This window comes from Tachyglossus aculeatus, chromosome 8 (assembly GCF_015852505.1).
Source record: "Tachyglossus aculeatus isolate mTacAcu1 chromosome 8, mTacAcu1.pri, whole genome shotgun sequence".
NCBI classification, from domain to species: Eukaryota; Metazoa; Chordata; class Mammalia; order Monotremata; family Tachyglossidae; genus Tachyglossus; species Tachyglossus aculeatus.
This window is the reverse complement of record NC_052073.1, coordinates 7967326-7979809: the sequence shown is the minus strand read 5'-3', so window position 1 is coordinate 7979809 and position 12484 is coordinate 7967326. Positions and strand designations below refer to the sequence as shown.

The following is a 12484-nucleotide window of genomic DNA, read 5'->3' as shown; positions in this document are numbered from 1 at the left end:
CGACCCCTGCATTATAACACATCCTGGAATCAAAACCACTCCATAAGGATGACTGGAATTCGTTCAGGATGATAACAGGGCCAAAGAAAAGTCCTTCCTCACGGAAATATGAATTACACTTTCCATAATCTACCTAGGATCAAATGGGAAGGTAATTTGAAACAGGATTCAGCATAAATGATAATTATGGTATTTGTTAAGCCCTGTTCCAAGCTCTGGGGTGGATATGAGTTAATCGAGTCGGACACAGTCCCTGTCTTCACATGGGGCTCCCAGTCTAAGCAGGAAGGAGAACAGGTAGTGAATCCCCATTTTACAGGTGAGGAAACTGAGGCCCAGAGAGTGAAGCTACTTGCCCAAGGTCACTCAGCAGGCAAGTTGCAGAGCTAGGATTAGAACCCAGGTCCTCTGACACTGGGGCCCTTGCTCTTTCCACTAGGTGACACCGCTTCCCTAAATGTATATTCTATCTGAACGGGGAAAACACAATGGGCCCCGAAGCACCCCAAACGAAAACGAAAGAGATTTCAAATTTTTCTTACCTAGAGGCGTATTTCCTTGAAACATTCCTTGCTTGGTCCCCAGATTACTCCCATTGGTGGACATGGCATTGTTGTAAAAGTCAGAACTGGTCAGATCACCGAGGATGGCATCTAAATTATCCAAGTCTCCGCTCACCTGAGGGCCAATAAAATCCTATTATGACTCGGAGGAGGGAGAGGAGTAAAACTCAACTAAACCCGTCCTGACAGTAACGTACAGGCTTCACCGGCCGCCCAACTGCCCCGACGGAGGGGAAGACCTGAGTCGCAGAGGCCTTTGAGAAGCCAAAAAAAAAAGAAAGAAGGCTCACCACCATCCCCTCGGCCCCCCGAAAAGGAGATAGCAAGACCTGAAACTGCTGTGATTTCTCATTTAATCTTACGTTTAGTGACCTGACAACGATGGGGTTGGGAATCGCTTGGAAAACAATGACTACGCTCAATTTTGGAACCCCTCGGCAAACCGTCAGGTCCCGCCAGACGGCCAGCTCGGAGCGGGCAGGGATCGCACGCCTACTGCCTCCGTTCCATCGGCCTTGCCCAAGCGCTCAGCTCAGTGCTCCGCACGCAGCACGCGCTCAGTACATTCAATAGCATTTCTTGAGCACTCACTGAGTGCAGAGCACCATACTCCGCACTGGGGAAGGCTACCACAGGTCGATAAACCGATCCGTCCCCCGCCCGCGGCGAGGAGACCAACCGACCGATCGACGGCCCTGGGGAATCACCTCTTCGGCTGGCTCCGTCTTGACTTTCACCTCCTTCTCCTGACTCGACGTGGGAATGGTGGAGCCGCTGCTGCTGCTGCACTGTCCGCTTTTATTGTCGGCCCCTTCCACCTTGGGATTGATCTCCTTGGAGAGGGGATCGGTCGGATCATCCCGGTCCAGCAGGTACCTGAGCAGGGCGTTGTTCTCCTTCTTCTTGGGGCTCAGCTGCTCCTGCTTGATGGGCCCGTCGCCGCAAGGGGTGGAACCGTTGCCGGTGTCCTTCCCGGTGGCCTCGGCGGTGATCTTGGCCACCTCGGCCGGGGAGTTGCCGTTCTGCAGCAGTTTGTGCAGGATCCTGTGCTTCTCCTGCAGCAGGGACCCGTGCACATTGGACGTGGAGGACACCCCCCCGGACGTGGACGAGGAGACACCCGACGGGCTGGCCGCCCCGGCGGCGTCCTTGCAGCTGGGGTCCAGCGGCGAGCCGGTCAGAGCCGAGTGGCCCCGGTCGTCCGAGGAGCAGGTCAGCAGCTGCAGCAGCTTCTTGTGGCCTTTGCTCTCGGGCGGCCCCCTGGGATGCTCCGGCCCCTCGGGGCCGCTTTCTTTAGCCTCCTTGTCGCCGAGGTGGTCCCGGCCGCCGGACGGGCAGACGGAGCTCTCCGCCGGGCTCGGCTCGCGGTAAGCGCCGGGAGGGCTCTTGGACTCCTGGCCGCCCGTTTTGGCGGGCTGGGCCGGGGGCACGTTGGGGGAGTGGTCCAGCTTGGGTCCGGGGGAGGACAGGGTGGAGAGGAGCGACGTCCCCACGCCCTCGCTGATGGCCTGGAGGGCGCTCAGGGAGCTGCTGGAGAAGCTGGGCCCGCCGGCGTTAGGGGCGGATCCCATGGGCGAATGCAGGCCTGTGGGAGGGGGGGACGAGGGGCGGGGACGGAGAATGGGGTAAGGGAGGTGGTGAGAGAGCATCGGCGGGCAGAACATCTCGCTGGGATATCCCGCACGCTGGGACCCACACCCTCCCGTCCCAGGGAGATTACCTGCTACGGGAGAGAACTGGTGGGGGGCCATCTTGGGGCTGCCGCGATTGCGGGGGGAGATCATTATGTTGGGCTGGCTGGAGCCGAGGCCCGGGCTGCCGTGGGGCGGACTGCTCATGCTCAGGCCGTAGTTGCCGCCTCCGCCGCTGTTGCCGCTGGTCTGGTACGGGGTGGGCGGCATTGCCGGCCCGGGGTTCACCGGGCCCAGGGGATTGGGGCCTCCTCCTCCTCCTCCTCCTCCTGCTCCTCCGTACCTGGGGCCGCCCATCTGGCCCAGGGCACCGGGGTCGCCCGAGCTGTAGCTCCTGCTCGGGACCGGCACGCCCTGACCGGGCGACACGTTCACCCCGCTAACCGAACTAGGGCAGCCGGCCGGGGGCGGACGCCCGCCTTGCCCGAGAGGGTTGGCGTTCGGGCGGTATCCATTCTGTTCTCTGAAAAATTGGGCCAGAAAGACAACATTTACTCAAGGAGGACCAGCCTGCCGAAGTCCTGAATAGGAACCCCCTTTCTTCTCAACATCATTAAAAATAATAATAGTAACAATAATGGTATTTGTTAAGCGCTTACTATGTGCCAAGTACTATGTGCCACTGTTCTAAGCGCTGGGGAAGATACAAGATAATCAGGTTGAACCACGTGGGGCTCACAGACTTCATCCCCACTTTAATAATAATAATAATAATGATGGTATGTGTTAAGCGCTTACTGTGTGCCAAGCACTGTTCGAAGCATTGGGGGAGATACAAGATAATCAGGTTGTCCCACGTGGGGCTCACAGTCTTCACCCCCATTTTACAGATGAGGCAACTGAGGCAGAGAGAACTGAAGTGACTTGCCCAAAGTCACACAGCTGACAAGTGGTGGAGCTGGGATTAGAACCCAAGACCTCTGACTCCCAAGCTCATGCTCTTTCCACTGAGCCACTCTGCTTCTCTGTTTATTATTTATTGATGTTATCATTACCGTTGTTGTTGCTATTATTATCACTGCATTTGTTAAGCACTTGCCAAGCACTGCTCTAAGCACTGGGGTAAGATACAAGGTAATCAGGTCGGACACAGTCCCTGTCCCACAAGGGGCTCATGGGGCACAAGGGGCTCTCTCCCTAAGTGACGGAGAACAGGCACTGAATCCCCATTTTATAGATGAGGAAACTGAGGCACAGAGAAGAGAAGTGACTTGCTCAAGGTCACACAGCAGACAACCGTCAGTGCCAATTGGTGAGGGTTTGGCTTATCTTCACTATTCAGTAAATCGTATTTATTGAGCACTTACTGCGTGCACAGCACACTTGGGAGAGCGCAACAAAACAGAATTAGCACATCCGTTCCCCACCCATAATGTGCTTACGGTCTAGAGGGGGAGAGACACATTAATATGAATAAGTAATTTATAATAAATAATTTAAACCTATGTACAGAAGCGCTGTGGGGTTTGGGGTTGGGCTTATATCAAGCGTCCAAAGGTCACAGGTTGAAGTGCACAGATGACATGGAAGGGAGAGCGAGCCGGGGAAAAGAGGGCTTAAATCGGGGAGGTCCTCTTGGAGGAGATGTGCCCCAAACTGCAATTCTCAACACTGATGACAACACCCATCTTGGAAATCACCCATGTTCAAAGCTTACGTTGCCCTGTGGGAAGGGATGGAAACGAATGATCTAAATCGTCTGACGCTTTTTGCGATTAGAAGTATTAACTCTGAGAAAGAGTAAATTGAGGGCTAGAGAACACAGGCCTCGAATGAAGGGGAAAACAGCTGCCTCAGTTTCGCTACGGGACAATAGCCCTGCTTCATTTATGGAACCACGGAATGCTAGAAGCGATGGCTGGAAAGGATTCCAAGGGTCCCTTGTCTTCGGGCGGGGCCGCACTGAAAATATTCCTGACACACAGTGTGGTTTTTCAAATTCTTCTTTAACACATGTAAAACCCAGCATTAAAAAAAGAAAGTTAATCCCCCAGTACGGCTGACACTGTTTTAGGAGACTCAACCAAGCCATGGTTTTGTCGACAAGTACCAATCTTAGCGCCCACCCACAGCAAAACAATCTCTGCTCTCTTCCCAATCTTCACACCTTCTAGCGCCGCTTCTGAAACCAACACAAAAGCAAACCTCCCCTTGTATGCAAGTCTCAAAGTAATCACTGGGAGAGGGTGATCCCATCCGGACACTTTAGGCAATCGGAATTGATATTACCTTTGTAGGAAGTGGGTAGAGACAAACCCATGCCGGTCATTGGTCACTGGGTTGCGGAAGAGTTTACTCTTTGTCTGTGCTGTCACGATGGTGCCGTCGGCTAGAGAGAAGCGATATACTGGGGTTTCGGCGTGTCCTTGAATATAAGCTGGAGAGAGGGGGAAAGGCAAAACCTCAGAATGATCAGCGGCAATCACCACCCACCTTTAGATCCAACGGGACCGAATAAATGACGCACGATATTTTGAAGTTTTCACCCCACGTTCGGCCCCCAGATGATAGACCGCAATTCGAAGAATGCTTTCGGAGTCGTTCATTTTACTTTGAGATTTACACCCGAGGGCATCTGTTAAAACCAAACGATTCCGAGTCCCTTACCTTCTTGATAGTGACGTTTATGGGACCAGGGCTGTCCGTCATTCAGGCAGAAAAACCGCTGGATACATCTCCGGATGATATCTTCGAAGCCAGGCCTCATGGAGGATCTCAAAGAGTTTGTATCGATGTTGACCACTTTGCCTGTCGAGAAGTAAGGTGTGGCCACTTTCATTCTACCGAACTTTCTTGGCTCTCCGACTTGAGGACAACGGACTGTAAAAGTTGCCTTGCTCAGGGGAAAGCTTGGAAAGTTTGATCATTTTCTCTTTGTCATTAAAGGAAAGAAGATGGAAAGCTACCAAATACGGGTGGGAGGCTGGGGGAAAAAGTCCTTCCCAGAGAAAGTTAAAGAGACTTTCCAAAAGTCTTGGCAAGATTTGTTTGGGTGATTCAAATCTGCTATGGCAAAAGGAAGTTATTTAAAGCAAAAAGAATTCTATCACAGCCATAGTGCATAAGTGGAAGGTTAACACCCGTGTGTTAACATGGGGCCGATTTAAATAAATCCAGAGTGCTTTCCCAGAAACTCCAGACCTCATTCTTGAACACAAGAAAAACCAGAGATGCCCTATATTAAATGTTGGGTACAGAATGTGTTTACTGAGTAGATCTTCATCACTCATGGCCATTTGTGGAAATTACCTGGTGCTCTATCACAAAAAAAAGTTACACACACCCCCAGCAAAGGAAACACAACACAGCTTCAGTCTTGGTTCATTTTTCTCACCTGAAAGGTCATGCCTGGTGATGAAGCTCTCTGGGTTGGACGGAAACACCCTTTCCACTGTCGTGAGGCGTCGGGCCACACAAATCATGCAGGACTGTAAATCTACAATCAACAAGCGAGCCGCTTCAGATTTCTGTGACCGTTTTACTGTTATTCTAGGGAGTGGACTACTTCTTACGGAAAAGCAAGCAAAGAAACTACTTTGGGAGAGATGTTATGTTAGGGTTATTAGAATAATCACAAATTGTCCTTGAACTGTCATACTATCTACACTACACATCGTCGAATGGGACTGTGAGCCCCATGTGGGATAGGGACTGCGTCCGACCTGAATAGCTCGTCTCTACTCCAGTGCTTAGCACAGCGAGTGCTTTACAAATACCATGTCACGGAAGAAATAACGAACGCGAATAGTGTGTCTGGGATGAAAGGACAGGGAAGAATATTTTTACCTTCTCCTTCTTCCATCATGGCTCGTGGCTGAGACAAGGCAAAACACTGCATCGTTTCATATCTCTGCCGCGGATCGGGACTGCTGCCTACATCTTCCAGAAGGTCATGCGATGTTTTCACCGACATTCGACAATTAAAAGTATGGCTTTTTTGTTTAGGAGTCTCACTCGTCCAGGCAACACCATTAACTTGAGGAAATGGGGGGGGGAAAGAACCTTAAGTTGACAAATCCTTTAAGGAATACTTAAAAAATCTTCATCTAGAGCAGGAAAGTAGTGATGTCTTCTTTGTGGGATCAGCATTAGGTGGCCTGAAAGTCAAACTGCAGGAGGAATTTATTTTCCAGAGTATATAGCCTGCACTGCAACTTCTTAGCCAATCCGGCCTTGTGAAACGACTAGAAAATTCTGAGCTTATCAAGGTAGTTGTCATAAAATTAAAAAAAAAAAAAGCGTAATTCTGCTCTGAGAGCGTGTAGGCGCCAACATCTTTTTGGATCGGGGTTAGCCAAAGTTCACTCTGAGCTCTTTTTCAAATTTAATCACGGTTCTCTACACAGACTTCGATACCTCTAAATTACGAACAAGCCGATCTAAAAGGATGGGATGGGGCGGCCTGCTTATCTCCTCTGTATAGCTCTCAGTTTTTACAGCTGTACAGTGCTTAGTACAGTGCTCTGCACACAGTAAGCGCTCAATAAATACGATTGATTGATTCACAGTTCTACAGCTCTAGGCTTCACAACTCTCCCTAGACTGCTGGGTCAGGATCAGGGGCTGAGAGGGTAATTCGGGGTCACCCCAAGACCCTGAAGTGGGAGAAGCCCCACAATCTGGAGTTTCAGGGAGGCCGGGGACCATAATTTGTTACCAGGAGGGTCGGTTTCCAAGCTGAAGCAGCTCTCAGCCCTCTGCGTATTTCTGGTTATAAAAATCCCAAGAAACACACCAAATTCAAGTGTCTTCCTTCCTATGCCGGTACGAGACGAGGGCAGGGAAGCCGGCTGTGGGGACGCTGGCTCTGAAGACCACAGAATCCTATCTAGATTCCGGAAAATGGTTCCCAGTTTTAGCACTAGCACATTAGGAGAGGAAAGAGTGGGAGAAAAGGAGTGAGGGAAATAGAAAGCAGGACAGCGAGCGAGTATAGGGGCTGATGAGAGCGGTGGAGGGGGGAGGTGGTGAGCAGAAGAAGACAGAGTACCTGCGGATTTCGGCAAATTTTTAAGAAAATCCTTCCGGTCCTCTTCATGTAAGATGCTGTATACACTTGTATTTACCAAGTCCTCCTGTTTATACTGCAAATACTGTGTGACGTTTTCGGACACAAAGACAATATTTCCATCTCTGTTCACCACAAACAGAAAGCCATCCAATGCCTAAAAAAATTTTAAATGAACCAAGTAGCATTTCAGTGGTTATGTCGGCGCGAAATGCTAATTTTTTTACTCAAAACACTTCACGGAAAATCTAAAATGAGTTTACATTTGGGTTGGTGCCACTGGTATTATTTTTGCGCGAGCCCAAACCCATGTAAGAATGCTAAACGTGAGGCAGCAGGTAACTTTCAGTGCAACAAACTGAGAATATGCAAAGCAGAGTCTGAAAAAGGGATTAATTCCATTGTGAAGAATTCCACCTAAAGCAAGGTGGCAAGATGAACAAATTCCTTGGAACTTTTTCATTCTCTTATCCTCCCTCACCAGTCCTTCACACTTTCAACTCCAAATAAATCTATTTGAACTGAGTTACTGCTTTTAGAGTGATTAAGGAGGAAGCAGAAAATTGATTTTTTTAAAGGCTTTTTAATGTGATGGCTCAACCGATCAGGACATTAGGATGCTGGCCTACTATGTCCAAATGACAATCTTGATTTTTTACGGGAAATTCTTTACTGTTTTGAGCATAAAAAGGAAGTTCGTATTTCTCCAGAGGTTCTGGGATTTTATTAATAATAATATACAATTTTATAAGTAAACAGACCCCACGATACAACCATTCCCTCTACCATTTCAGTCATTTCAAGGACCATGACCTCACTGTATCACGGTTATGTCCGCACATCACAAGACAAACAATTCTGGAATTGCTGAGTCCATTCAAGTCCATTTAATCATAGCTGCCTATGGATACTAAAAGCCTTGAATAGATTTTTTTTTTTAAGTCCTGAAAAATTCCAAGAGCATTTTCAGCAACCTCATTTAGTTGTTTACCATTCCACTCGGAAAGACTGAATCAAATAACTGCTTGGAAGGCTTTTCTCTCTGATTTCATTCGCAATTTTCTAACTCCCAACCATGGCCAGCTGCTTTAAAAAGGCTAGGATATCAGTGCTGTCGAGTTCAATAGTTGATACATGCCTGAAGTAAAAGTGGTCCCAAGGAGTCCTTATCAATAACTCCCTGCCCTGTAGAAGACACGTCGGCTTTCTGAACGTCATCATCATTCGGTGTTGCTTTCCCTGAAACACAGAAGGAAATTCTTCATTGGCTCTAGTTAGGGTGGCTAGCGGTTAAGATTAGGGTTCTCAAAGGCCCCACACAGAACGGCATTTCTTCTCCCTTAGCCTGAAAATACGAAATTTCGAGATAAAACCCTGAGTAGAACGGACTTGAAAATGACCCAGATTTTGAACAAGCTGAAAAGGCAGGCAATTAATCAATTGGTCGTATCTACTGAGCACTTACTGTGGGCAAAGTCAGCGCTTAGGAGAGTACAATACAAGAGCTGGTAGACACGTTCCCTGCCCACAAGTTCACGATCTAGTGGGGGAGGCGGATGTTACTATACATAAATCATTTATAACATATAATTTATAGATATGTACACAAGTGCTGTGGGGATGAGGGTGGGGCGAATACCGAATGTCCAAAGTTCACGGATTCAAGTGCGTAGACGACGAAGGACAAGAGGGAGCTGGGGGGGAAGAAGGCTTAATCGGGGAAGGCTTCCTGGAGGAGGTGGGACCCGAAAACGGGTTCTGCAGGCAGGGAGAGTTGTGGTCTGGCATATATGGAGAGGGCAGGGGTTCCAAGCCAGAGGGAGGAGGACTACAATTTTCTGAAGGGGTGGTGACGTCGACAGACTGACTGCAAAATAGCCATTTTTTAATGGTATTTGTCAAGAGCTTATTATGCAGTAGGCACTGAACTAAGTGCTGGGGTCGATACAAGATAATCGAGTTGGACACAGTCGAATGGGAAAAACAGTGGACTTGGGATAGTTGAGAAAACAGGAATTTTTAAAAATGCCCAAATGAATAAATCAAAGATGACCAGATAAACTCATGGGGGCTGAGGTGGCCGATGGGATCAACATGATCTTGAAGATCAGTTAATCGATGGTGTCGACTGAGTGCTTGCTATGTGGAGTGCACTGTACTAAGCGCTTGGGAGAGTAAAGCAGGGTAGGCAGACATGACCCCTGCCCTCAGAGAGCTTAGTCTAGTGGGGGGCTGGAATTAATCCACCGACAGCTTCTAGAGATGGATATTTAGATGACCACGCTCTCTTCTGGGTCCATTATCCCAGAGCTGCATAAATCAAACAACTAACATCTTCCAACTCAGTGTCTTCCACTATTCCATGGCATTTTTCATTCATGTGGGAAGCAGCATGGCCTAGTGGCTAGAGCCTAGGCCTAGGAGTCGGAAGGACCTGGGTTCTAATCCCTGCTCCACCACTTGCCTGCTGTGTGACCGCGGGCAAGTCGCTTCATTTCTCTGGGCCTCAGTTACCTCATCTGGAAAATGGGGGTGAAGACTGTGAACCCCATGTGGGGCAGAGACTGCGTCCGACCTGATTAACTTGTATCTACCCTGGTGCTTAGAATAGTGTTTGACACACAGTAAGCATGATATGACAAATAACATCATTATTACTACTCATTACTCTGCTAGAAAAAAGGCTCCATCTGCAGTGTTTGTTTCTTGATCCCCACTATCCCTACCCTCAGATCATTCCCAACTCCCAAAACCTATCCCACTATCACCACTTGAGAGGTAAGAACAAGGGATATCAAAGAGGTGAACATTTCAATTTGCACAATAATGGAGTGAACTATGATCCTTTTTTTTTTTTAATGCTTTGGAGGTAGCTTTTTTTTTCTTATTTTGCCTACCTTGTTCCTTTATCTGACGAATCTGCCTTACGGTTTCCTTCAAAATGGCACACTTATCGGGTTTGACATTGAAATTATCAATATCGCTCAGATTAGCAGATATTAACTCGGCAAGCTCTTCTATGTATTTACTTTCCTGCTCACGGCGCCGTTTCTCACCACTGCAGGTCAGACTTGGGAGGAAGAAAAGGCATTCGATGAAGGTACCGTTTAAAATAAACCGGGGTCCTGTCACCTCTCCCTTCCAACCCGGCTCACAATTCACTTCTGAAACCAACCTGCATGCAATGACCCGAGTATGTAGTTTGCCCCATCTGAGACTCAGATCCCGAAAGCAGGCTGTGCAGGCCATTTCTTTATATACTTGGTTAGTTCTCACTCATTCAACTCATTCAATCGTATTTATTCAGCGCTTACTGTCTGCAGAGTACCGTACTAAGCACTTGGGAGAGGACAATACAACAATAAGCAGCCACATTTCCTGCCCACAACAAGCTTACAGTCTAGAGGGAGAGACAAACATTAATACAAATAAATTCGGTATGTACATAAGTGCCATGGGGCTGGGAGGGGGGATGAACAAAGAGAGCAAGTCAGGGTGATGCAGAAGGAAGTGGGAGAAGAGGAAAGGGAAGGCCCTTTGGAGGAGATACTCCAAACTTCAAGTCGTAGTTACCGGAAAGGATGGCGGGGTGGGGAGGCAGGAGGGATGAGGCAAGGAACCAACACAGGGGAGAAAGAGGAAAAATAATAATAATTATTATTATTATTATTGTGGTATTTGTTGAGCGCTTACTATGTGCCAAGCCCCGTTCTAGGCACTGGGGTAGATACAAGGTAATCAGGTTAGACACAACCCTTGCCCCTCACAGGGCTCACAATCTTGATCCCCATTTTTCAGAGGAGGTAACTGAGGCACAGAAAAGGAAAGTGACTTGCCCAAGATCACCCAAGGAAGTACTAAAGCAAGGCCCCAGACAACACGGCGGCCCAAGTGAAAACTTGGGGGTGGCCATAGCAGACGTACCAGCAAGGAGCGAGAAAGGAGCTGTTCTTGTTAAGCAGTAGCTTCCAAGAGGCTTGGAGGACAAAACCAGAAGCAGAAACACTACCAGGCCCTGCAGGCAACCAAAACGACAGCCTAACAAAGGATCATCTCTGGGAGGGTAAAATGAGGAAGAAACTGCAAGCCTGCACTGGCTTACTTAGACAAAGAGGCACACTTCACCATCAGTGGCATCAATGACAAAGCATACATCCCTCACACAGACTGACTGACTCTCTCTCTCAACTATTAACAGCTACTCTTGGTGTAAAATCATTTATCCACCGTAGTTACGTGCTTCAAATCCAGGAGAAATTTTTCACGATTATAAACCACAAAAGTCAAGCCACTATAGAGGTGATCAGAAATAGCGGAACACCTCTATAGTGGCTTGACTTTTCATTCATTCATTCTTTCAATCGTATTTATTGAGCACTTACTGTGTGCAGAGCACTGTACTAAGCGCTTGGGAAGTACAAGTTGGCAACATATAGACAGTCCCTACCCAACAGCGGGCTCACATATAGGTGATCCGCTGTTTCTTCGCTCAGACACAAACTCTGAAAAGTATTGTTTTTAAATGGTTTGGGGGAAGATGCGTTACAATATATGGAAATTCCATTACATAGCAATTTGGGGGTGGATCATGGAGCAATTCAAACTACACCAACTTAAAACCGGGATCAGGTTGGTAGAGAAGGCATTAATACTGAATACTCTGAGACTTAAAATATTAAACCTACCCTTGTCCTGGGGTATCACAGGGCAATTTGCGTTTTCTTGAGTCAGAGGTTAGCGGATCCAAGGAGTTTTCTCCTAATCCACTCATCTTGAATATACATCAGCAGCTGAAAAAAGGGGGAAAAAAAGATTATTATGAAAAAAATCATTCACTAAGTAGCTCCTAGTGGTTGTATTCACTCTGGATTTCAAACCCTCTTCACCTGGAGAGATCAGAAGCTCCTAACATCTTTTTATAATGTATAAATGCTTTTAAAAATTGAACTTTTGGACTCCTTTGCTAACGTATCCCATTCAATCAACCAACTGTATTTACTGAGCCCTTACTATGCGCAGAGCACTGTCATACTCCGGAGAGTACAAAACAACTCTGTTTTTTTTTTAACTGTACTAGTTCAACGCTTATTATGTACCAAGCGCCATTCGAAGTAAATACAAGTTAATCAGATTGAACACAGCACCTGTCTCACATGGGGTTCACAGTCTGAATCCCCAGTTTCCAGATGAGGCCCAGAGAAGTGAAGTGACTTGCCCAAGGT

At 47.9% G+C, this 12484-nt stretch overlaps 1 protein-coding gene across 6 annotated transcripts in view; it reads right to left on the bottom strand.

Moving 5' to 3' along the window:
- NCOA3 (nuclear receptor coactivator 3) overlaps positions 1 to 12484 on the bottom strand; it is a 174542-nt gene that overhangs the window by 18267 nt on the left and 143791 nt on the right. For all 6 annotated transcript variants that reach the window (XM_038750482.1, XM_038750481.1, XM_038750487.1 and 3 more), the window contains 11 exons: positions 11948 to 12052; positions 10160 to 10332; positions 8401 to 8501; positions 7245 to 7419; positions 6041 to 6229; positions 5589 to 5690; positions 4862 to 5002; positions 4484 to 4631; positions 2284 to 2717; positions 1271 to 2148; positions 543 to 678 (listed from right to left, as the gene is read on the bottom strand). In XM_038750482.1, the coding sequence (XP_038606410.1) occupies positions 543 to 678; positions 1271 to 2148; positions 2284 to 2717; positions 4484 to 4631; positions 4862 to 5002; positions 5589 to 5690; positions 6041 to 6229; positions 7245 to 7419; positions 8401 to 8501; positions 10160 to 10332; positions 11948 to 12033 (2563 nt within the window). In that variant the 5' untranslated portion in view covers positions 12034 to 12052. The remainder of the gene's footprint in view (positions 1 to 542; positions 679 to 1270; positions 2149 to 2283; positions 2718 to 4483; positions 4632 to 4861; positions 5003 to 5588; positions 5691 to 6040; positions 6230 to 7244; positions 7420 to 8400; positions 8502 to 10159; positions 10333 to 11947; positions 12053 to 12484) is intronic.